General features: G+C 39.8%; 1 protein-coding gene across 1 annotated transcript in view; it reads right to left on the bottom strand.

Annotated features, from left to right (window-relative positions):
* The window catches only part of KCNQ1 (potassium voltage-gated channel subfamily Q member 1), a gene marked incomplete at its 5' end in the record, with an annotated part of 370,416 nt that overhangs the window by 88,988 nt on the left and 255,846 nt on the right, over positions 1-25,582 (bottom strand). Inside the window, 3 exons of the mRNA XM_082317249.1 lie at positions 18,955-19,016; positions 19,828-19,874; positions 20,578-20,672. Of these exons, the coding sequence (XP_082173375.1) occupies positions 18,955-19,016; positions 19,828-19,874; positions 20,578-20,672 (204 nt within the window). The remainder of the gene's footprint in view (positions 1-18,954; positions 19,017-19,827; positions 19,875-20,577; positions 20,673-25,582) is intronic.

The following is a 25,582-nucleotide window of genomic DNA, read 5'->3' as shown; positions in this document are numbered from 1 at the left end:
ATTCAAGGATGAGCTTACACACATCTAGACAATTTGCACACTTCTCCAAACCGTGTGAAAAGATGGCCAAAATCAGATTCCTAGCATTTTATTTGCTTCGTCATGGAATTTATTCTGTAAATTACTGCAAAGAAAGAATCAAATAGCATGCAACTGGAAACTTACTGAAAGGCTACAATGTACCAAGGAATAAATGAGCAAACAAAACAGGAGATGTGTTTCCTCACTAATTTGATGAAATCAGGAAAATGAGATTGCAAAAACACAGAGCTTCACTACTGCATCTCTCCCAATGCAGCTGTTACTTGAATGCAATGTTTCTAAGAGCGTGTTTCTTTTCTTCCTGTCTTTTACTCTGCCTGAGGCAAAGGTTCTGGACCCTGGAGTAACATATGAATGTGATTTAGCAATTGTAGAGTGACACCTTCAGTTTCAGGAAGATGGGAGCGAGGTGAATCTTCTGCAGGAATAACTATTTAAGACCCTTAATCCTCAGACTCAAGGTGCATCGGTGCATTTTCTCCCAGAACAGCAGCGCATCAAGATATTTTGCAGGAGATACTATTCCCCATGTGTATGCATGTGAGCAACTAAAGCACACAGGACTCACTGGGAAGGAAATGAAGATGTGGGTAGCCCCCACCTCTTCTGATTCCCTGAGAGCCAAGGAACTTCATAAGGATCATCAGATTTGCAGGAAATTTCTTCCTGTTTAGTATTTTCTGAAGTTATGTTTTGTTTTGTTCAAGGGTGGTTATTTTGCCCCCCTGAAGTTTTTAGGAATTTTGCCTGCTGAACGCTGTCTTGAGACAAGGCACTGCTGGGATCTTTAAGAGCCCAAACTGATTTCATTGTAGAAAGAGCCATTCACCCTGCAGCCTTCATGTACCTTGCCTGGTTACCTTCTGACCGAATACAGATCTCTCTTTATACAGGAAACTTGAGACTCCATGGCACTGTTCCAGAGGCTAAACAAAAAGAGGTTGTAAACTTTAACCAATCTGCCTCCCTACAACTAGCTACAGAGACTAATTTTCTGAAATCAAATCCTCTTGTCTGGAAACAGAACACGCTTTTGGAAGGGCTTTAGGTCTACAGACTACCATGAACCAAACCCAAGCTATCCTCTTCTTCTTGCCTCTGGGAAACAAGGGTAACGTCAGAAAGTCTTTGACAGAAGCAGTCAAATCTGAACACTTAGGGAAAGCACCACCACCAGCAGTCACAGGGAATGGACAAATCTGAGGTGAAAAGGAAGATGAGAAAAAAAGGATGCAACGTATTGTTCCCCATTGCGGGGAAAAGCCCTCTTAGAGTGGAGAAAAAAAAGTCACTGGGGAAAATACGGAAACTTTTGATCACAACAATGTCTTTCAATATTGTGTTTTAGAGCAGTTGATTATCGATGCATAGGAAATAGCTAGGGATGACCAAATAACACATGCACAAGAAGTTCTCATTTGTAATACTCCAATACTACGGTGATGGATCTCTAGCAAAAATATGCAAATAAAACCTCATTAGTCAACTCCCCCTCACCCGCTTTTTTTCTTTATATTCAGGCTTGGGCAGTTTCCTGCACTGTAGGAAAAGCAAAGCGTATTAGCAGGAGATACTCTTCCTCAGCCTCCTCCCTAATAGTATAGGTAGCATTTACCAATTTCATACGATGAATAGAAAACAGGAACAGAAAGGTCCCTCTTAGTTACTTTCCAGTTGAAGCTGGATCTCCTGTTTGTACTTGAATGGAGCCTGATACAGCTATCCATACTTATCCATTTCATGCTATTATCATAAGGTTAATCACACCATTATCCCAAATCACAGATCATTTGAGAACCTTGTTGAACTCTACTCCCTCTGTTTTCATAGTGATTAGCAAGCGTGGCTTTAGCTCTTCTGATGCTCAGTGTCCTCAGTGTGAAAAGCAGCTGTCTCTCCAACCGTGCGCAGGCAATACGGCATTATATTTCTTTCCAGAGGAGAGGTAGGGGCTGATTTTTAAAGGGATGCTGAGCAACCACAGTGCCTGCCACCACCTCTGAAAACCAGGCTACTGGGAGATGAAACGGGGAGCACCAGAACTGATCCTCCTATCTTGACTTTACTTCCTTTAGCAGCACGAATGATGGAAATCGACACAGACTAAATTGCATCCATTAGACAGTTCTTAAGAGTAAGTCAGTTCAGCTGACCACTATTACAGCACATACCTGGCTTTTCAGGTTTTTCGTGAAAGGTTATCACTTATTTCGAGCTGTCCTGAGTAACCCAGTCACTGTAAGCATAACTAGCAGAGGACCAAAATCACGGTAGAAAAATTCGCTAACAAACCAGCTGGACAGTCTTGCCAAAAAAAAATCTCAGAACATCCCCCACAATCATAATGTTTCTTTTTCCTTGTTTCCCCCAGTAACTTTCTTTGTTCTTAAACATCTATAGCTGTTAAAGGAATATTATCAATCTAAAAGCAAAGAATGTGTTTGTTGTTGTGTTTTCCTTTAAAAAAAAATTCTTATATATCCAGTGGAGCTTTTTGATTCTATGCCCAGATACCTACATTACAAAACAGAAGACAAAATTATAGGTACATAGCGTGCCAAGAAAATCAACCCAGCGTGGCTTGCCCAGGCTTTTTGAAAGAAAGCACGCATACTGTGTCACCATTATGATTTAAAATAGCTGGGCCTCCAAAGTCATAACACAACTGTACTATAGTACAAGGTGCCTGCGGATGCCTGTAGCAGCAAGCCAACCGATTAGCTTCAGGACTGCGATGAAAGCACGACTTTGATTTCTGTTCAATGTGTGTATCTCACAGCTTCATTTTGGTACAAAACAAACCTATGATGAAATGAAAGCAAGCTTAGGAGGAGGGCGGAAATAACCTGAGTCTTTTACAATAATCCTCATTATTATTTACTATGGAGTGCAAAGTTCTCAGTTTCAATGGAGAGGGGGATTTTCTATGGTAAAGCAGAAGAAAATGGGGTTTTGCATTGTGGAAGGACTTCTGCTTCTTTTGGGTTTAAAACACAGGTCAGAAAAGCTTACAATTCTCTGAGCTCAAGGCTTGCTAGAGGTAAACAGGAGTCTGTACGTATGTGCACACACATTGTCCTGCTAGAGACAGCCCTCTTACATGCTTCCAGAGTTACCTTCTACCTTCTGCATTGCTGAGAATCGGGACAACACCCAAGGAGCATTTGGATGTGCTCCAACACTTTACCAGACAATTTTTTTGAAACTGGAAAGGAATTTTTATTTGTTGGCACTGTTTTGTTTTTTGCTTTTCTATTTTTTTTTTTCACAATGCCCTCCAGCTGCTCCGGGATCCAGGTTAGATGCAAGGTTCAAGCTGCTGCAAGTTCACAGACGTCACAGGACTTGACACAAGTATTCACCAGCACAGCGAGGAGACACGCTCTGGCCCCAGCTCCCTCAGCCTTATGCGAGGGAGAGCTATTCAGCAGGGAGAGGAGGATATAGAAAAGATAGAGGAAGGAGAGGAGATCCCTATTGCATGAGTTATTGCCCGATAATTGCCAGCTGAGCTTAGCTAATACAATTTCATCCTTAATGAAACCTCTAATTAAATCAGTCTGCCCTTACCTTCATACATACATACATACAATTTGTGTTAGCTTACGTAGATCATTTCAAAAAGATATCTAGCTGTCTCTTAAACTGTTGGGTACCATACTCTTCCAAGGGCTTCCTGCATGCTTTGCTGTCTACAATATTGGTATTGTTCCTACACTTTTCCACCTGTGGCCTAGAAAGAAAGCATTTCTGAGTGTGACCAGTATGTACCCTACTCTGCAGGTTTTTTACTTTACTCTGAAGAAATACTTATATGTCGTTAAGAAAGTCATCTAAATTACTCAAAATTCTCACTTTTATTGTGAATTAATAATACACTTGTAAGAATTTTGTACCAGAAGGAATCTCAATTTAAAGTTATCCTGCCTGCCTTTTCCAAGGTTAGCAATAATTTCCTCCAGAAGAAATGGTGACCAAAACATCACACAAAATGTTTGAAATAGTACTATATATGTAGCAATTGCATTTTTCTGGACTTATATTTAACCCAATTTACCTCTAATAATTTATCTTGGTAACTGGTTTCCTTTTACTTTTCCTTGCTACAATCATACTACAAAAATGGATGAATCCATGTTTTTCTATGACAATTTCTGAAGTTCTTTACTGTTTTTTAGAATACTACTAGCTTTTATACTACTACTATTAGTTATTTATCTAGCATAGAAAATACCTATGTTTTGATTTGTTACTGCTGTATTTACATTGTTTATATTTTATGTTTAAAAACCTAGGCATCCATAATACATAAATCTTCTGGGCTAGAATACTGTTTTATTGTTTGGCATTGATAATATCCAATTTCGAGCACCACTGGAAAACAGAAGAGTGCCATCTAAACACAGGGTAAGGCTGGAGCTCAGAGAGCTTTCAGCCTAGATGAGCATCCCAGGTTTCACTCAGGAGCAGAAGCCGAGAGGGGCAAAGATGTCTGTTCAAGGTTATGATACAGGTCAAAGCTGTGGAGAAAGACAGGGCAGCTGGAGAGAAAAATGAACTGAAATTATTTTCAAGCTGGGGCTGGACTAATTCCATTACATGTTTCTGCGCTGCAAAAAGGCCATAGATCCCAAAGACTTCAACAACGTCAGTGCATCTCTGTGCCTCTGAAGACAGAACAATTCATTTTTCTCTAAGTTTTTCTGCTGCACTTACCAGTTTAACACTTATTTGCTTCACAGTTATTAATTAGCACAAGCCTCTCTCAGGAAGGGTGTGGGGAGTATACGGATGGGGAACTTCAGTGCAGAAAAATTAAGGTCAATTGTTTTTAGGGCTTTGTTTCACAGTATAATTCACACTCCTCTAACATGTAGCTCTTTGAATAATAATATAAATGTAGCAGTCACTGATGTATCTAATGAATTTGCTTGTGTCCTAATTTAATTATACCTTCAGATATGGCATACAAAAAACCCCAAAGTTGCAAAGGCTGCTGCTTTTCTCCTCTTATCTTGCAGCCCCTCCACCAGCAGTGGAAAGAAAAGATGCCAATCCTGTAGTCATCAAAATCAGTGAAGCATTTGTAAACAACTGCTATGCATGTGCGCTGTGCTTGGTCAGGTTTTTATTACAGCAGCCACCTCAGGACTGAATGACAGCTGGCCTATGTGTTCACTGATAATAAATACCAAAGGGACAGGAGAAAAAAAGGAAACTATTTGTTTGGACTTAGCACAAAATAACATACATCAAGCTGGGCTCTCTGGATTTACCACAAATAACATAACCAAAAAACCCACTCCAAACCAACAACAAAAAAGTTCTCATTCTGTTTCAGGTCTGATATGATGATCCATAATCGATTATTCACTGAAGTTGTACAGCCAGTGCACAGATAACAAAATGAAGGTGACCTTGTTTGCAGGACAATCACTGCCCCTTTAGTTCTCAAGTATAGCACCATTAACTGATCATCTTCCTCCTCCCCTTTCTCTATGCCAAGCAAATTACTTTCCACTGCCTTTTTTTCTAACAGCCATGAGATGAAGAAATTCCTCTGCACAGAGATTCAGAGGGCTCAGATTCAAAACCAGTTTTGCCAACCACTATCTTGGAGCAGCCTATGAATGACCCATTCATTCTGAACATCGTGTCAAGTTGGCTGCAAAGGCGTGCTGCAAAGATAGCTGAACCAGTGCTGCCCAAGATTAAACCAGAAACAGCTGGACCTTTGCAAAGTATCATGCCCAAACTAAAAAGCCACGCGAGGATGCAGTGCCACCCAAATGCTGCTGGATGGATCTCTGGGCCCCAAGCCAGTGTGCCTGCAGTGCACTGTGCTAGATGGAAGAGCATGGGGTTAGTGCTATAGCAGAAACCACTGCTCCTCTGTGTCAGTGAATAGGCACTGTGTTCCCCCCCCAGTCACTTCTGCTACCAACATTCTGCTGAGAGGTTTTGGCAGCATCTCTGTGGGACTGATTATTTGACCTCAAAGCTTGGACAAAACTCCCTAATGTAACATGAGGCAAACACAGAGGTAGAGAATCTGTGATTATGGCTCCGTCAGTCTCTTTTTGAGAAGTAGTGAAAATTATCCTTGCCCATTTCCTTTTTAAGGTGTCCTCCTGTAAAACTCCTCTGGTTGAAACTCTCTAGAAACTTGGGAGTAGCAGAATAAAGGCTTCCTTCGGTACCCTGATGACGACAGCATGCAATCACAGACACTGGTGGCACAACTGGAAAGTTTCCAGAAAACTTCAGCTATGATGAAGCAAGGACCCCATCTCCATTCAAGCTGACATTTTGAATATATTTTACTCTTGGGGTTTTTGTTTTGACTACCTCATTTGGCAGGATTATCATACATGATAATCAAGCCGAGTCAGATGTCTTCGTTGCTAACATTAACTAAAGTGGCACAGCTAATACTCACATATCCAACTACCCTGGGACACGTAAGCTATGACAATGAGAGACAAAGAACTGTCAAAGAATCTGCACAAAGCTCAAGTGAACAGGAGGAAAATCACACAGGAATGGTGGCTCCATTATGAAATGATAAAACAGAAAAAGGACAGCCCAGGCAGGGCAAAGAGCCAACCCACACTTGGATTGGTAGACATGTACAAACACAGACATATATGTAGATGTAACTTCTATTGTCAACATATTTTTTTATAGGGATAATATTGGAATATTTATAAGGCTGTACACATTTTCAGTTTGGAAACAATGTATTTATTCACTCTTTTTCTATGTCTGGACAAAGGGCAGTATTTATTAGGTGTAGTGTCTGACAAAGCCTTTAGTGCTGTTAATCACACCAGCTTCCTTGATATATTAAGGCTATTAGGACATAACTAGATAAAGATGCACATGTTACTAAGTGAATCACCTTCTATCTGTCTAATGGAAACCAAGCGTTGATTTAAGTGGAGTCATCTGTTTAAAAAAAGAGAGAGAAAGAAATTGAAATAAACCCAAGATTAACAGATGTCGGAGAACGGTCAATGGCGAGCAATGCTGGATCCAAGACTTTTAAAATAGAAACGTACATGAATATTTGAACTCACTTGAATATTTCTCTCTGCTTGACTGTGAAAATACAGCATTTAATATAATTTGTTTAGCTTACATATTACACGCATAATTATCTATATGTAGGACAGTTTCTGTGTCATGTAAGCACGTTCAGTCCTCTCCACCCCTAGGCTCCTAACAAAATGATGTTAGGAGATTAATTTCTAAATGATTTAAAATCTACTGTCTAAAATAGTCCCAGCACATTTATATTGGCTGGGTTGGTGTGGTTTATGTGTTTATATATGCTGTTCTCAAGTACTGGATGGTTTTAGTATTAATGGGCTATGATTATGTTGAACACTGCCCTGGCCAATATAACTATTCAAAACTAGAGGGGCTTTTAAACACAATAACAAAAAGGAATGCTGATTTGCGGTTAAGTCCCAGACATGGCTTAAGTTAAATTCCTGGCTGTGCCACAGATGCCACTGTGATAGAGCTCAGGCAAGTCACATCCTGCACCTTAGCCGTAAAAGACGGAAACAATATTTTCTTTTTCCCTCCCTTTCTCTATTTTTGTGTGTTTAGTTTGTCGGAGCAGGAGCTCTCATGCTATGGTGAACCTAATGAAGCTACCACAAAGAAGGTCCATCCTAAAGGGAGGCAGCTTATCAGACTATCGCACCCATGGCATACAAGGGCAATCACACTCTGCCAGGCTGGGCTGCTGGCTGGTCGCTGGAGCTACCAAGTGTAGCACCAGTTACTTTGCAATAGAAGGAGAACCTGTGACACGGGCTCGCAGCCCTGTGCTAACTGCTGAAACACTGGGATACTTTAAAGACATGTAAAAAGTCATCGTAATCATATTTGTTCTAGATTTTTATAGAAGTAATGCAAATCTTGATTTTCTTATTGAAAGATGAAGTGTGGTTTTGTCACAACAGCAGTGGGTAGGATGCAGGAACAGAGAAGGATTTGGGGAAACTATATTTGCCATCTTGGTTTCCTGAACTCTAGGAGGGGTAGGTATACTTTGAACCAGGTGTTCATATTCTACTCTTTATTGACTGCCTATTTTTCTTCTTATCTCTCCTCTGACTCCCATAGTTCTAAGTAGGAGTCAGACAGCAAAGGCTCCTTCTCCTGCAATCGAAGCAGCACAGCATCATTTCTGTTTTGCAATTTTTATTTGGGGGGAGCGTGGGGAGCAGATAGGGTGACAGAAGGTATGGACTTTGTGTAAGAAAGGGAGTATACCTTCCTTTACTCTGAATCTTTTCCAAGAGCTGAATAGATTCCAACCTGAAAAGGCTGCAGCCTGAATAGAGTCCTTTCAACTCCATGCACTTTTCCTCCCTGATACTCAACTGGAAATGAAAATAAAATATTTTCATTCCAGCCAGATCACTCTAAAAACAGGTCTTTGACAAAGAACAATTTCAACTTTGATGCATCTGACTTCAATAGAGGTTCATCCTAGTGTATCAAAACCAAAATTTGCCATTCATGTTAGAATGCTTTTTGGTTGCTCATCTGCAACATACACACAGAAACAGAATGCAGAGATGATCTTATGGTCATTTCTTTTCATTTAACCTATAAGAAAGATAAATAAAAGTTTTCCGTGTAGCATACTGTGCACACATGTTGTTCGCTTAAATCCCTTTTCTGTGATCCGCTCTACAGGGTATTTAGTCCATACAACTGTTCCACATTCTCTTTCAGCATATTCCCCATGCATTTCCATTCCACATCAAATGTAAACAGTCTATGCACAAGAATGATGGAAGCTACGTTTCAAATCTTGCTTGGGTTTATCACTGAATGCCAGACAAAACAGGGTTTATGTGGTTTAATAAAAGATCGAGTCATCTCAATTTGCAGACCTTATATCCACTTGCATACCTACTAAAATATAAACACAAACAGCTGATCCCCAAACCAGCAACTAATCTGAAGATTGTTTAAAAGATTATCAGCTGGTAATGCATTATTTCATTCCTCCATTTCCCACCCCTCCCAATTCCTAGATTTTATAGGATATATTGCATGTTACCTAAAATTCCTCTGGGATTTCTGCTGTTAATAAGCAAGTAGACAGCTGTGCAGATCACAAGCATGCAGCTGTTGCCAGTGTTAAGAATTCAAAAGTCATTAATCAGATCTCAAACAGGGAAGAAATCAATGAGATTAAAAAAAAATTTACATATATATATATATATATATAAACACTTTGTATTTGTAAAGGTTTGCACTCTGCCTTCGGCATCATGCTTCCAAACTACTGTCTGCATCCAGAAGTGTTAGAAATTTGGGGTAAAATCTATAGCAACTCAATTAAACAGGAAATCTTTTCTTTAGGAGTATTTCACTTTTGCTGTTTTACTTTTAATAAAATATGTAGAGGAATATCACAGGTGACTGCACGTGACTGAAAGACCAGACCTTAACTAATCATTGCTTTTGAACACTAGCACAGCAACTGTGTGCTAGCTTGAACTACCTTCAGTCACTATTCTCTAGAATATAGTTAATATGTTGTCTTGCTTAACTTCATTGTACAGGCTTGAGAGAGCGTATATTCTCAATTCTTGCAAATAAGCTAATGAGCTGCGGTATCCTCACCGTCTGTGGCTATTTATGTTCAGATGCTAGACTTGTTTTTTGGGTTTTTTTTATATCATCACATTTCCTGTGATCCAAGGGCCGACACTACAGAAACAGACCATAAAACATCATGATAGCTTGTAACACTGCTCTGTAGGCCAGATCTGTAACTGTATCTAAGCTACTGCGCCAAGACAATAGCCTACAGGTTACAGATAGTACTTAACACGGAATATATTAAACAATTTCAACATTAACGCAAAAAAATTGATTGTTTTTCATTTATGCTGCAGTAGGATCTAATGATCTTCAAACAGATGAAATTAGTGCTAACAAATGGATGCAAGTGAAGGCTATTCCAAAGACCTTCAAGGCACAGTGCTGCAAAACCTCCCAGGAATGTCCTCTATACAGGCACAGTGGTCTGCTTGCACAGCCTTCATAAAGAGATCAGGTCTAAGACACTGCACAGCAACGTTCAGCTGTATGGGTGACCAAATCCAGCGGCAAGAAGCTGTGCATAACAAACTAGCATAAAAAGGGCTATATCAAACAAGACTAAAGTTTATCTCACCCAGTTATCTGGTTTCTGGTGCAAAGCTTGTAGCAGAGCCTTAAAAAAAGAGTGTAAGAAAGTACATATACATAAAATCATGCTTTTCCTCTTTTTACCAACTCATCGCTGACTACTGTTTAAAGTACTTGCTAAACTGGAGTTTACATACAGACATCCTGTTTAATAATCCTCAAGCGAGCCCTTCTCCATGAATTTGCCTAATCTGTCTCTCAGTTTGTTTCTATTCTGGCTACCAAAGCTTCTGGCAGCAGTGAACCCTACAAGTAATTATTTTTTGTTTTCATTTTTAACACGTATGTCTGATAATTTTATTTCACTGTAGCGAGGGAGACGGAAAGCATAGGATACTGGAAATGGAAATCTGCAGTTTTTCTTTGTTTACCCACTGAGATATTTTCAGATTGGTGAGAGAAAAGCTATTAAAATTTTAAGGCTGCCTAATGACCTAGATTGATGAAAGATGTGCTTAGTTGTAGTCCAATTTATAGAAAATGGGCATCCTCCATCACAAAGTTCAGCACCAAAATTGCTTCCGTATGCTTGTACTTCGGCATCTGGAAAAAGACTAAGTATTAAATTAATAGGGATACTTAATCTTCCATATGCCTCTTAATGTTCCTCCACATCCCTCAAGTTACTACTTCTGCATTATTGCAAGATCTGTATACAAGATGAGTAACTGCTTGGTGGTGGTTGTTTTGATTTTTATTGATTTTGCATATATTTTAAAATTTCAATCCAAACCCACAGTTTTTGCTCTGTTTGTAGCTATAAGGAAGGCAAATCCTCACACACCTATTGCAGAAGCTGCCAATATTCAATACCTGAACTGCCTCACATACGTTCAGCCTGCAAAGTGCTGAATATTTCCACACCAGACACTTTCTGAGGCCGTCTCTTCCAACCGACGACTAATGGCTCTAACCAGGATTTCCAGCACTGACCAGAAATTCAGAAGGTGGTTGGTTGTCAGTCTTTTACCATCAATTTTTCAGCATCATTATTCAATTAAAAATAAAGCCAAAATGTCCCTATCCATTACACACTGATGTGCAAGAAGGCCATCGTCAGTCAGGGCCTTTTTCAAAGTTTGCACTAATTGCTATGTTACAGCAGGAAGCAGAGTAACTGTTCCCACAGGCTACAGAATGCCATAAAAAACAGACAAAAAACCCACCAAGGTTTGATCCTATGTTAGATAAGGCAGATATTTCACATAAAATTGCAAGACTGGCCACACATGAAGAATTCTTTTAGGTGAACAAGCTGTCAACATGAAACCTGGTATTTGAGAACCCAGGAAGAGGTAGATGAGATAATACTTTTCTAAGTAAAATGTTAAGCAACCTAATATATGCTCTTAGGATTGTAAATATGGAGCATGCAATAACGAGACACACATATATACAGATTTATACCTCCATTTATGACAGAAATGTTGTCATGTAAGTAACACGTTTGTGTTACTGAGCAAAACTGTATCACATTAACCAAAAGAACAAATCCGCTCAAAGGCATGCAAACTTTGATAAAGTTTAATGCTTCTGCCTACCCTGGTGAAGGAAGGCTGAAACGTTGGCTCATTGAGGCTACCTTATGTTTTGATTAAAAGGCCTGCTTCACAGCCTGCCAGGTCAAAGGAAAGACTCCCATCACCTTTAAAGGGCTCTGGAGCATATCCTAAACCTTTCTGTGCTGGATGGGCTGGGAGTTCATTATTAGAAATGGCATGATTACAAGTTACCTTGTGATACAATGAAACATCAAATTTATCAACATTACAGTGAAATTCCTCTGCAATATATAACTCAAGTTCATATATTTTTGAGCAAATCAACTAAAGAAATACGTTGGATATGAAACCTTTTGCAATGGGGAACTATTAGTTGATCAGAAAGCAAGAGCAGGAAAGAGCAAGAGTAAAATCAGTAACTAGACCTAGACTTCTCAATGGTCATTCTGTTCAGCTGGGCTGTGTTTAACAGGGTTCCAGCCAAACTGGTTTCTAATACACATATGGATAGAATCAATGTTCTGGCAAAACAATTACAGAAAATTATTTAGCCAGAAAAAAATGTCATACCACGTATATTAATGTTGTAACACACAGGTCTCCTCCACTTTTTGGAAGCCACCTCAAAGCCTTCGCACTTCTCTTTAAAAGTTTCATACTCAGCATTCACAGTGAAAAATGTATCAAATATATATCATATGCTTACAGTTTTACTGAACATGGGATCTATACATTTAACAATCAAAGACATAGTAGATGGAAGACAGAAAACCAAATCACCATAACCAGAACTCAAAAGAACTATGCAAAGAAGAGAACTCCCTTTCAGTTTTGGTTTCCAAGATCAGTTCAGATTTCCAGCGCGCAACTCAAGCGGCATAGGGTTTTTAGGGTTGATGTTTTCACGCGATAGATTTGTTTTTAATTGATTTAAAAAGTGGTGCAATCTGCTTATAAAGTAAATGCGAAAAAGTGAAATGATTCCCTGTTCAGTGCTGCGCCGCATGTTTGAAGTTCTGCATGTTGCTCTTTGGGTTGGTACTAGTCAGAATACAAGGGTTCACATTTGCAGCTGTGAGCACGCAAAATGTGCATACGCTTGGAACGAACAGTCTTGCAGAATTGTTGGATTCACATTAAAAGGTGTCACATGCCTCACTACTACACACCTTCTGTGTAAACAGAAATCTCCATTTAAATCTCTACAGCTTAAAATTTAGCAGTAGATAGCATTACTCCTAATGTTCTATATAATTGAAAAAAACTGTTATAAGATGTTAGCAGTGACCTTGGCAATACTGATATTAACAATGTACTTCCTGTCAGGTACAAGAATAGTTCTGAGTAAATAGAAGGGACAGCCAGAAAACTGCTTTGGATTGCTATAACTATTCTTAAAAGGCAAATTTTAAAGCGTCCAAATAATTGAAGAAGTTCAAGTCCTATTTTTAAAACAACTTAACAGAGAACAGAGCATAATGTCTACTGCTCAGAATGGTTTTAAAATTTTTTTTGTAAATCTCGGTTCTGTTATTCTGCTCTGGGAGGTCCACAGGCAGGACCTACTGACATCTGGGGGAGTCTGGTACGTAGGCACAACAGACTGGCAAGAGTCCAGGCACTGCCAATTTTAGCCCCTGCTGTATATTCTAGATGATTTTGTGCAGTGCCCATATTTAAGACTGAATTATCTCAGGGCAGCCAAGCAACAAGCATGGCTGATTGCCTGAAAAGTGCAACTTGTGCCTGTTATATCTAAATTAATGGTTGGCAAAAGGTTGAAAAAGAACAGATTAATTTATTCTAAAAAGTTAGCATTACAGTCATTTATAGCCAAGCTACAATTAAAGCAGTGAAAACAAAAGAGATGTAGCATACAGAAGTTCTTGAGTGCACTGTGGGCTTGCTCCTGGATGGAGCTGCTGGGCACACCCAGAACGAAACCGCTGGCACGCAGTGCTCTCTGCCTGAGGATTAACAGCGCTGCACACACACAGCTGGGCCTATCTGGAAAAACTGTTTTTGATTTTGATTTTGGTAGCGAGCCAGGTTTCTTCAGGGTACGCTGAACGGTCATTCACAGATGTTTCAGGATAAAAAGAGAGAAGGTTGGTCACCACAAATAAATTGATTTGCTGCTGTAATCCTGCTCGACAACATTCTCTGAGGGACCGGATCGGCGTATCTACATGCACACACTTGGACCATTGCTGCTTAGTGCTTAGTTTATGAGCACTACTGCAGCTACATGCCTTCTGGACCAAAGCTGGCTGGTGTCCTGACAGATCGGGGTGTGGGCACGGCGGGTACCTGCAACTGCCTGCACGCAGCCATGGCAATACACCTTTAGAAGAACTACATTTGCTACCCTCAGCTTTATAAGCAACAGAGAACAATGGCAAAGTCAAAATATGCTGTCATTACATGTTGAATTGTGATTTCTTTTCATGAAGGCCTATCAGGTTGTGCAGTTTCTACTTATATTTACAAAACCACCTTTTCAATTGCTTGCCAAAATGAAAAAATTCTACACAGGAAGGTTCCTGCAAGTGTGATTCATCCTCCTGGCTTTTGCATATTAGGAAACAATCTTTAGTCACATTAGAACAAGCTGTATACTTATTACAAGGTCAAAGTTTCCCTCAGTGCACAAGATGAACAGACTCTACAGACACTGCCCCCCACAATAAACACGTTCCTAAATTTCAAAGAAGAAAACATGATTTTTTGCTGATTTCAATACTCCGAAATTCAGATTTGTGCCATAAAGCATCATAATTCTTGTCAATATACTGCTGTTTGACTCTAAGCATTTTATTTTTAACATGTCCCTTTCAAGTGCCACCCCCTCTGTACTGCCAGCCATATATGTGCCTCTAGAGCATGTTTGCGTGTGCCGCAAGTACCAAAGCTTTGCAAGAGTGACGTGATGTCCCAGCAACACGATTAAATACTCTTGAAGACAGAATTAGCTTTATTTGTAAAAGCTTCTTGAGTTAAAATCCACCTCCACAAAAGCCTATAGGAATATCCATAAAATTCGATTCTGCCTCTGTGATGTGTAAGTAGTAGATCCTGTGCTGACAGCAGACATCCATAAGCAGAAGTACCCAAAAGTTTAAAAAATGAAGGTTCAGGGCTTCTTCACTCACTTTCTGCTTTAACACAGACTTTCTGACAACTGTACACCAGCCTTCTGCTGCAATGAGCATACTAACGATCATTGAGAAAGATCTATTAGAAGAACTCAGCTTATTCCTGTGGCATGGGAAGTGCTGTGTAATTTCTTGCTGTAGCAGCAGTGTCCAAATAATTTCCGAAGGCTACGGCTCATTTTAAAATTACTTAAAAGAGATTTTTCAAATGCACAAAAGGTGGTTAGATGCTAACACTAGCCTGCACCCCTGAAAATCTCTCCTTCAGAAGTCCAAGATTCAAAACTAATTCACAAACCAAATGGGATATAACTGTTTAAAATATATAGTCACCTTTAAAACCAGCTGATATAGATATCCTTTATACAGTTCTCAGCTCAGGAAGGATTTAATTGTATGTTGAAAGCATACCACGTACCATGTAGTTTACAGGAAAGAGAAGGCCAATCTCAAAGAGCTAAAATACCAAAAAACTCACTTTGGCCACCATCTGCAGCTGCAGCAAAAATGGGATCTCAGCATTGCCAGTGGGTTGTCATGTATACCACTGTTTGCCGAGTCCAACCGAAATTCTCTATTTTTAGCCTTTCAGCTACTTTCAGATAAAATTCCTGCAGATAGGACTAGCTGTATAGGGCAGATAACATACAACTCTGAAACCACAGATGACCTCATGCAACTGCAAAGAAAGAAGGGTCTGTTACTTAAAACAAGGCTAAAATTTAACCCGGCTATACTAAAATTAAACAGGGAGTGTTTTACAGTCCCATTACAAGACATAAAACAACAGTCACTATAAATTCACGGTGTACTTATTTGTAAGGATGTAAAAAGAGTAATTAATAACCCCAAAACAGCTTATCTCTGAGCCAGTACGACACCAAAGTTTCCCAGGCTCGTTGGAGATTTTACAAATAGCACTGAGAAGCTATTTTAGCTGTCATTTGAGAACTATTTGTCCGAACTGAAAAGTCATTGCTCTTTGTCACAAGTCACAAGACATTTTTTAGTGTTCGACACTGTTAGTTGACATTACGGAGAGAAAATAAATAAATGTAATCCAGACTTTCTGGAAAGTGCTTCCACGTGTAACAACACTTACCAACCACAGATCCAAGCGAGCACTGCACAGTGATTCTTAGAATCAGAGAATCGTTTAGGTTGGAAAAGACCCTTAAGATCATCGAGTCCAACCGTTGACCTAACACTGCCACATCCACCACTGTCCCTAAGCGCCACATCTACCCATCTTTTAAATACCTCCAGGGATGGAGACTCAACCATTTCCCTGGGCAGTCTGGTCCAGTGCCTGACTACCCTTTCGGTGAAGAAATTTTTCCCAATATCCAATCTAAACTTCCCCTGGTGCAACTTGAGGCCATTTCCTCTTGCCCTATTGCTGGGGAGAAGAGACCAACTGCCACCTCACTACACCCTCCTTTCAGGTAGTTGTAGAGAGCCATAAGGTCTCCCTTCTGCCTCCTCTTCTCCAGACTAAACAACCCCAGCTCCCTCAGCAGCTCCTCCTAAGACTTGTGCTCTAGACCCTTCACCAACTTCGTTGCCCTTCTTTGGACACGCTCCAGCACCTCAATGCCCTTCTTGTAGTGAGGGGCCCAAAACTGAACATGGTATTCTAGGTGTGGCCCCACCAGTGCTGAGTACAGGGGCACTGTCACCTCCCTGGTCCTGCTGGCCACACTATTCCTGATACAAGCCAGGATGCCATTGGCCTTCTTGGCCACCTGGGCACACTGCTGGCTTACATTCAGCCAGCTGTTGACCAACGCCCCCAGGTCCTTTTCCACCAGGCAGCCCTCCAGCCACTCCTCCCCAAGCCTGTAGCATTACATGGAGTTGTTGTGACTCAAGTGCAGGACTCAGCACTGAACCTTGTTGAACCTCATACAATTGGCCCATTGACCCAGCCTGTCCAGATCCCTCTGTAGGGCCTTCCTACCCTCCAGCAGATCAACACTCCTGCCCAACTTGGTGTCATCTGCAAACTTTCTGAGGGTGCACTCGATTCCCTCATCCAGATCATTGTTAAAGATATTAAATAGAACCGGCCCCAATACTGAGCCCTGGGGAACACCACTTGTGACCAGCTGTCAACTGGATTTAACTCCATTCACCACAACTCCTACCTAGCGATTGTGAGACTTCTCCCAGCTGCTTATAGAATATTTCATCTGCCTCTTCATCCTGGTTGGGTGGTCTATAACAGACTCACACCATGATACCTGCCGTGTTGGCCTTCCCCCTGATTCTTACCCATAAATGCTCAACCCTATCGTCACCATCGTTAAGCTCTAGACAGTCAAAACACTCCCTAACGTACAGGGCTACCCCACTGCCTCTCCTTCCTTGCCTATCCCTTCTGAAGAGTTTATAGCCATCTATTGCAGCACTCCAGTTGTGCGAGTCATCCCACCATGTTTCCGTGATGGCAACTATATCATAGTTTTCCTGCTGCACAATGGCTTCCAGCTCCTCCTGTTTGTTGCCCATGCTGTGTGCATTGGCGTAGATGCACTTCAGTTGGGCTATTGATCCTGCCACCTTTTGGGGGACAGAAACCCTAATACCTACATGACCATTCTCAGAAGCTTCCATGGTTTCTAACACATCTATAACCCTTGCGTCTTTGCTGCTGCATGGCTCTCCATCCCCTGCCTCTACTGAGACGGCAGACTGAAGGATCTTGCTAGTACATCATCCCTCACACATCGGCATGCCACCCCCAGGCTTATCTCTGTCAAGCCTGGTTTTATCCCTTTCCACCTTCAAATCTAGTTTAAAGCTCTTTCAATGAGCCCTGCTAACTCCTGTGCAAAGATCCTTTTCCCCTTTTGAGATAGGTGTACCCTGTCTGTTGCCAGCAGTGCAAAATGCACTGTACCTTCCTACCTTCTACATCACCCTTTCTGTGTGTCACCCTATATACCAAAAGGCACCTGTTCCCTTTAAAATGCCTTTTATTTCCAATAGATTGAAGTATAGTTCTGAGTACCATCATTCAAGTTTATCTTAAATATTTAAGGAGAAATGTGTAATGAACGGATATGTCACAAGTGAATCAATACAGATCAGGGTGCTCAGTTTGTATCCTTTGGGATGTGGTGCTCACACTTCTTTTCCGTTGCAGAATATTTGCTGGATATTTTTTCAGAACAAATCCTTCATGACGTTATCACATACTTACAGTTGTGGAAGAAACACTCTGAAAGCTCTTTTCCTCAAGAAAAAATTTCACTCAATATCGAATGAAGAGTTTAGATACATGAGTGAAATAATCCTAAGGTGAAGAAATTCTTTCACCGTCTCACTGAATCACTATAAGAAATCAGTAAAGGCTTCAAACCATTTCTCTTAAACTCTCCCTTTCTTTCCTTAATACCAACATAAGCAAACCTGTATTTTTTAACAATGACATAGCCTCTACCTGCCATCTAATTTTTCAAGCACAGCCAGCATTGAAATAAATGATTACAAAGCACTTGACTGTTAATTTGAGATTATAGAACAAGTCTGATTTTTTATGGCTTCATGTCACTTGAAAGGAGAAACTCCATTTGTCATAAGAAATGAAAACCGGGACAGAACAAGGTTTGCTATCGCTCTCTCTAAGGAATTGTAGGTGGAGTTATATAAACAGCAGAGCAACGATCAAAGGCAAATCTTAGGGACAGTAATATACTGAGGTATTAAAGGAACAGGGCCTTTTATCTGTTGTGGAGGAAGGAAGTAGAGCATTGAGACATGTGTAATATATACAATTAAAAATAAAAAACCCAAGCGAGTCCCAAAAGAGACCAAAATCAGTTGAAGTCTGTTTTTTTCTTATTCTGTTAAAATGTCAAAAAAGAACCAAAAATGCAATCTGCCACAAAAATTATGCTCCACCACCTGGAAAAGCCAGGCATTCAACTCTCTTTTAAGCTGAATTTTTCCCCACATCCTATGAAACAAGCACTGTTCAATCACAGACCATGGCCTCATTCGCTGCCAGTCTAACTGAGGCTTACCTTGTCCTCCACTCTGTTCAGCCTGGCACCAATCGTGTTATTCCCTCGATCTTTGCTTTTCTCTGTGGAACAAGAAACATTTTCAAATTAATATATGGTGGTATAACAAAATAGCAGCAAGCCACAACAGGGTGTGTTTAACTAGCCCACCAACGCAGTGTAACTGAACACCTTTGCCAGGCTGGTAGTTCTATTCCCTAAAAGCAGCTTTTTGTTTCTTTTTATAGCGTTAGCCCATGCCATGGCTTTTAATAGCCCTTAAGTTTAAGGCACTTTCAACCTTAGTTTTATACTTTAACCTGGGAGAACAAAACTATTCCCAATTTAGTTAATGTTTTAATTACCATTTAAAATCATTCTGCCACTATGCAAAAGACCCTACAGCCAACTTGAACAATGCATTTGGTAACATTTTATCTTTTTTCCCCTATAAACTATATAGAAACATGAGTTTGAAAATGATATTAACAGAGAGTTTTCATTCACCAGACTCGTCACAAACAAACTTAGTACTTTGTGCTCCTTTTCCAGTCTCTTTCCAAAGCTATCAAAGCCCTATATGAATGTTATTCATTTCACAGGAACTCTGTAATCATAGTACACCATTTTATTGACAATATGGTGAGTCTCAGAGAGATTAGAGCCCATATTTTGAAAACTTCAGTGAAAGTAGGTTCTTAAAATACCTAAATAAGAACAACCCTATTTTAAAGGTGTTGACTAAATACTATTGTGGATGCCCAAACATCAGACCACAACTGGTTAGCACTGTTTAAAAATTTGCCAACAAAATAAAAAGTATTTTAACAAGTATTTTCCATTAATTATATCTTCATCAGATTAACTTTAGACACATCCTTCATATTAACTTACCTGAGACGGAGATAAAAAGAGATGGCTTCCCTATGGATTGGTCCAACCTATAAAACAAAAAGAATAATTTTTAGTTTTTATCAGCCTGAACCAGCATCTTCTCTTTCTCTAGCTGGAGTGCGGAGACCTCTTCACAAACAAGCAAAGTGAAGTTCAAATAGTTCTAGTTCGTACTGTAAGTGAAGCAGTTGCTTTGGGCTAAGAATAGCTTGAAATTAAAAAAAAAAAACCAAAAAAAACACACCAACAAAATGGGATTAGACTTAGATTGGTATTTAGCTTCTTTAACCACTGTAAAGTTTTACCACACCCGTTGCTTTTCCATGTGAACAGCATTGTTTCCTCTTTTCCTTGTTCTTCTGCAGCTTGCTTGTTGCATCTGTCATCTCTTGGTTTGCTCTTAAGTGCAATTCTACCAGAGCAGGTGACAGTATTTCACTCTGTATGTACAATACATCCCCTGCATTACAGCATATAGTCAAAGCTAGCAGGGACTGAGGCAATACACGTAAGTATAATGAAAATTTTAAGTCCCAATCATCAAACTTATAAGCTCTTTGCCTTTTTCTTCCTGTGTGAAAAGAAAAACTTACTTGAATGCCATTTCATATTCCGTAACATTGCACAGTCCTACCAATACGGCACCCGTAACCCTGTCAGTTTTTGATCCCTGGCCCCAATTACTGACTTATTTACAAATATCCCTCTGCTGGTGTTTACGGATACAGACACTGAACTTCATTGACATACCTCCTCTGTAACTCCTTGATGCGCACCATCAGGTTGAGGTGACCCTGAGAATACTGCTCAATAACATCTCGGACATCATAGGGCTTTCTAGCTTGCTGTAAAATAAAAAACAAAACCCATGCCTTTAAGCCACAAGGATGTAGGAATGGTCTATGGTAACTTAGATTTTTTTCAAGAGTAAACAGTAAGTTCTTTTAACCCCTTTTAACACTGTGTAAACATTTGAGATATTTTGATTGTTGCCATGATCATACATTTTTTGTGGAATAATTATGACAGTTCTGATTTCATCCACCTTTTTGTTATTGCAGGTCTACATGCTTTTCAAGAGATTATCCACCGAACTTGAGGCCAAAAGAACTTAGGGCCAAAAAAAGTATATCTGCCACTTTGCTCAGAAGTTTGTGGTCACTCTAGTTTCTTCTGGAAATAAGGTTCATACTCCTCAGCCACTGAACAGTGAAGAGGTCTTTCACAGGTGCAAGCCCTTATTCTCAGTCAGCAGCAAGACAGCTGGAGTTCTCAGCTGAGCTCTTACCATGGGAAGGTTAAAGCAGAATCCTGGCTGAAGGTGCACGACTTCCTCTTCCAGAAAGACTGGCTGAGCTTTCAGATCTACTGGGAAATACTGGGAAAATATTGGTGCAAGGAATGACCAGGGAGAAAGCCCTGTATCTGTAATTTGCACCTCAGGGATGGGAAAGCCTTAATCTGACCTATTACTAATAAAACCACTTTTGTGTAGTATTATAGATAAAGAAAGAGACTATAATTTTAACCAATAAACACCAAGACTAACTGGAAAGCAAGTGAATGAATTTGTCAAAGTGCAGTGACAAATTAAAAATATTGTAACCCTACATCTAGAAACTAGTGTCCAATCAGTGCCAGAGCTACTTATGAGAAGCAGCAATGAAACTCTAACACAACAGAGGAGAGGAGAGGAGAGAGGAGTAGGGTGTAAACTTCACACACATTAGACTGAACAGTAACACCTGAGCTTACGATTTGGTAGCAAACTTTTTCTTAAAGATGCTAATCAAATCAGTCAAACAATACAGTAACAATAAATGATATGCCAGCAGGTCAAGGGAGGGGATTCTGCCCCTCTACTCCGCTCTGGTGCGACCCCACCTGGAGCACTGCATCCAGCTCTGGAGCCCTCAGCACAGGAAAGACATGGACCTGTTGGAGCGGGTCCAGAGGAGGGCCACAAAAAAATCAGAGGGCTCCTATGAGGACAGGCTGAGAGAGCTGGGGTTGTTTAACCTGGAGAAGAGAAGGCTCCGGGGAGACCTTATTTCAGCCTTTCAGTACTTTAAGGGGGCTTATAAGAAAGATAGGGACAGACTTTTTAGTAGGACCTGTTGAGACAGGACAAGGGGTAATGGTTTTAAACTGAAAGAGGGTAGATTCAAACTAGATATAAGGAAGAAATTTTTTACAATGAGGGTGGTGAAACACTGGATCAGGTTGCCCAGAGAGGTTGTAATGCCCCACCCCTGGAAACAGTCAAGGCCAGGCTGGATGGGGCTCTGAGCAACCTGCTCTAGTTGAAGATGTCCCTGCTCATTGCAGGGTGTTGGACTAGATGACCTTTAAAAGTCCCTTCCAACTCAAACTATTCTATTAGTCTATATTCCTGACTCATTCATTATGCTGTCTATAGATACTCTGTAGATAATTTTCAAGGTTTGGTAAAGACCTTGGTAACACTGAGTTACAACTTTTCCTTTCTTGCATCTTTTGTGAACAAGGAAAAGAGTTTATAGCGGTAGCTTCTAACGTACCACAATTTGTATCCCATCTGAGGTCTCAGAAATATTTTGTCACCTGTACTTCAAAAGCAGGAGATGTCTCTGCACTGCTTAACCTTGTTTCACATGCTGCAGGTTTTCCTCAATTCCATGCCACAAATACATTCTTTTTTTTAAGCCAAAGGAAAGCGGGATACAATATAAAAACCAGGTTGTGGCACCTTCATGCAGTCCGCTGCACCTGCCTGGGAGGTAGCTCCCACATTTTAGGAATCATTACTTCATTAATCATTACTTTAATAATATCACTTCATCAAACAAATTATATTTCAGTCTGCTATATTCCCCAAAGCCAACTGCAAACCTTGGGTGAATGTGAGATACTCTCTAGTAGAAGGCTAAACAGGAATGGGAATTGCTTCCATCTAACCGAAGAGCACACAGAAGAATTCTCAAGAACCCCGACTGCTTACACACATATAAATCATTAGCATCCACAAAGAAAGAAATATAATTCAATGATGGCATAAGCCCGTAAGTCTTTCCATGGACTAGTACTGTAAACATGATGATATATATATATATAAAAAAAAGAACTCTTGGATTATTTTTGTATTATAAATAAGCAAGAGAGAAATCTGCAAGATCAGCTTGAAAACTCCAAGTTCAGAAAATCTGTTCAGTAAGAATAAAGATGCAGAGCTTTCTCCTGCCATCCTCGTACTCTGATGCAGGTGTCTGACAGTAGAAAGAGTTGGTATGTCCCTGCCTGGGTTTCATTTACTGAGCTGCTTCTTTCTCTTTAAAAGAACTGAAAGCCTGGAGTAAATAGAATTTATGAATGAAGGTTAATTTCTGAGTAGGACAGGATATGTAATAGTCAGTACTGATTATTCTGTAATTACTTCATATTGAAAGCTGATCTTTCAAGAGAAAATACTCTTGATGTTGACAATATGTTAGTTATGTAAAGGGAAAAAAACCTGCAGCAGGCAATAGATGAGTCTTGAAGAAACAAAAGTAGAAGCCAGTCCCACAGCTTTCCTTAACTTCTCTTCTTTACTTTCATCCCTCTGCTAATTAACCAATATTTGTGGCAAAAATCTTAAAGGAGTTAAAATTTCCCCCATCAAGACGAAAGTTTGCAAAAGGCACAAAAGCCAATGCCAAATATTAAATGTGAACCACCGGCCGCTGCTCTTCCCTAGTAACTGCATGCGCAGGGAGGCAGACCCGGGAAAGGGAGAGGGGAATCCGTGCAAGGGGAATTTCTGGGAAATGTAACCAAATAACAGTCAAATAAAATGGGTAGCACATCCTTTGAAGCACAGGACACTCTGAACTACATTGTTTGTACAGCCCAGTGTGGAGATTTGAAAAGATTACACATACAATTCATGATTCATACCCTGACAAATGAATTACATAAGATGATGAATTATAAGACTATAAATGCAAGATTTTCCAGTGAAATTGTAACAAACCAGGCAACAATTACACACGTCATCAGTGGAAGTCCAACCTGTATTTTTAGTTTATGCTATGTATAGAATATTTGCCATGGTGAGAAACATAACACAAGTTAAAAACGTATTTTAGAAGGAAACTGATTTACTCAACAGGAAGAATTTACATGGAAAGAGAAAAAAAAAGATTTCAAAATGACAATGGGAAATCAGATCAAATCCCTAGTCTCTGGATCTGTTGTGTCCATGTGCGTAAGTCTTAAGACATTTAGAAACTTTCCTAATTGGAAGACAAAGGTTATTTACTCATGAATCCAGCTAATGGAATAACCGAGTATGGTGATTTCCTTTCTGAAATTCAGTTGTAACGTTAGACTGTGCCAAAGACATGTGATTTATAACTAATATATGAAATTCATTTTTGGTAGGTGGAGTCATCAAAGCCTAGAAAACCATTAATTTCTAAGTACCGTTTCCCCTATAATCTACAGAATCCTTCCTTAACCGTGAGCCATTCACCTTAACTGATGCACAGGACTTGCGTTGACTACTAGCAGAATACAACCTTTCCTACATGATTTGAAACAGTCCTACAGACTTTACAAGAGCATAAACACATCCATAAAAAAAGGTATTAATTCGTTATAATATTATGCTGGTTTCTTACATGGACATCATCATACGAACTGTATTCAAACCTGGACTTTAAAATAGAGCATAAATTTCTCTCCTTCTCTTAAAGAGGAAATGATGCCCAAGCGTGATGCTTCACAAAGAATTGCTTTTCATGTCCTTTGAAATTTCTTTGTATCCTTGTTTAGCTTCTCTTTATTTATTTTATTTAATTTTTTTAAACAGGAAGTCTCTGCTTTCTAACTGACTTTTGTCCTTGTGGTGCCATCACCCCCTGCTATTAATTGAGCTCTTAAAAAAAAAAAATGTATCTACACAAATCTAGGCATACAGGTGTATCCTGCAAACAGCTGGTATAGTTTAAGAACCATGTTGGGTTCATGCTGGGACCTATTTTGCAAAATTCTCCTCTTCCTCTCCTTCTTCCTATGCTTCCCCTCCCCAAAAGCTTCGGAGGCACCTCTAAAAAATACTCCTTTTAAGTGCTGGCCTTGCAATTACTTATGTTATAGCTAATTTTAAGCATGAATAGTCCAATGGACTTCGGCTGGGTTTTCTTCAGTAGTTATAGAAAAAAAAAATCTGAATTTTCTTTTAGGAAGATTCATTTCACATAAACACAAAAAGCTTAGAAGGCAAATATCTACCAGAAAACAGCTATGCAGGCCTCCTAAATGCTGGAAGATACATTTTTAAAATGCATCTTCTGCTTTACCTTAATTTCAGATATTGAGTTGGACTGATTATTAGAAACTGTATAGTCATTACTTGGCACATGTTTAAACATTTAAATTTCTTATGACTATTTTATGTGCATACAATAGAACAAAGCAGATTTACAACATACTTTTGAGGAAAGAGTAATGACAGTGCTTATCTCTTAATTACAGGAGAGATTTTCAAAAGCACCTTGTAGCTTGAATTTCAAGGTGACTTTGTGCACTAATTTACTTAGGTGCTTTTGAAAACTGTACCTTTGGCGCTCTCCAAATTTTTAAACTCGGTCATAACCTTGTATTCAGATATTATGGAGAAGTATCAGATATCCCCTGTACGTTCCTATTGGAAGATTCTGCTTCTGGCAGAAACAGCAGCGTACCACTTGTACGCAGGAGTGACTTGAGATACTTTTCACTTCAGCTTAACTGA

The sequence above is a fragment of the Platalea leucorodia genome (assembly GCF_965183815.1).
Source record: "Platalea leucorodia genome assembly, chromosome: 7".
NCBI lineage: Eukaryota > Metazoa > Chordata > Aves > Pelecaniformes > Threskiornithidae > Platalea > Platalea leucorodia.
Note: the sequence above shows the minus strand (reverse complement) of the source record. Positions and strands in the feature narration are given on the sequence as shown.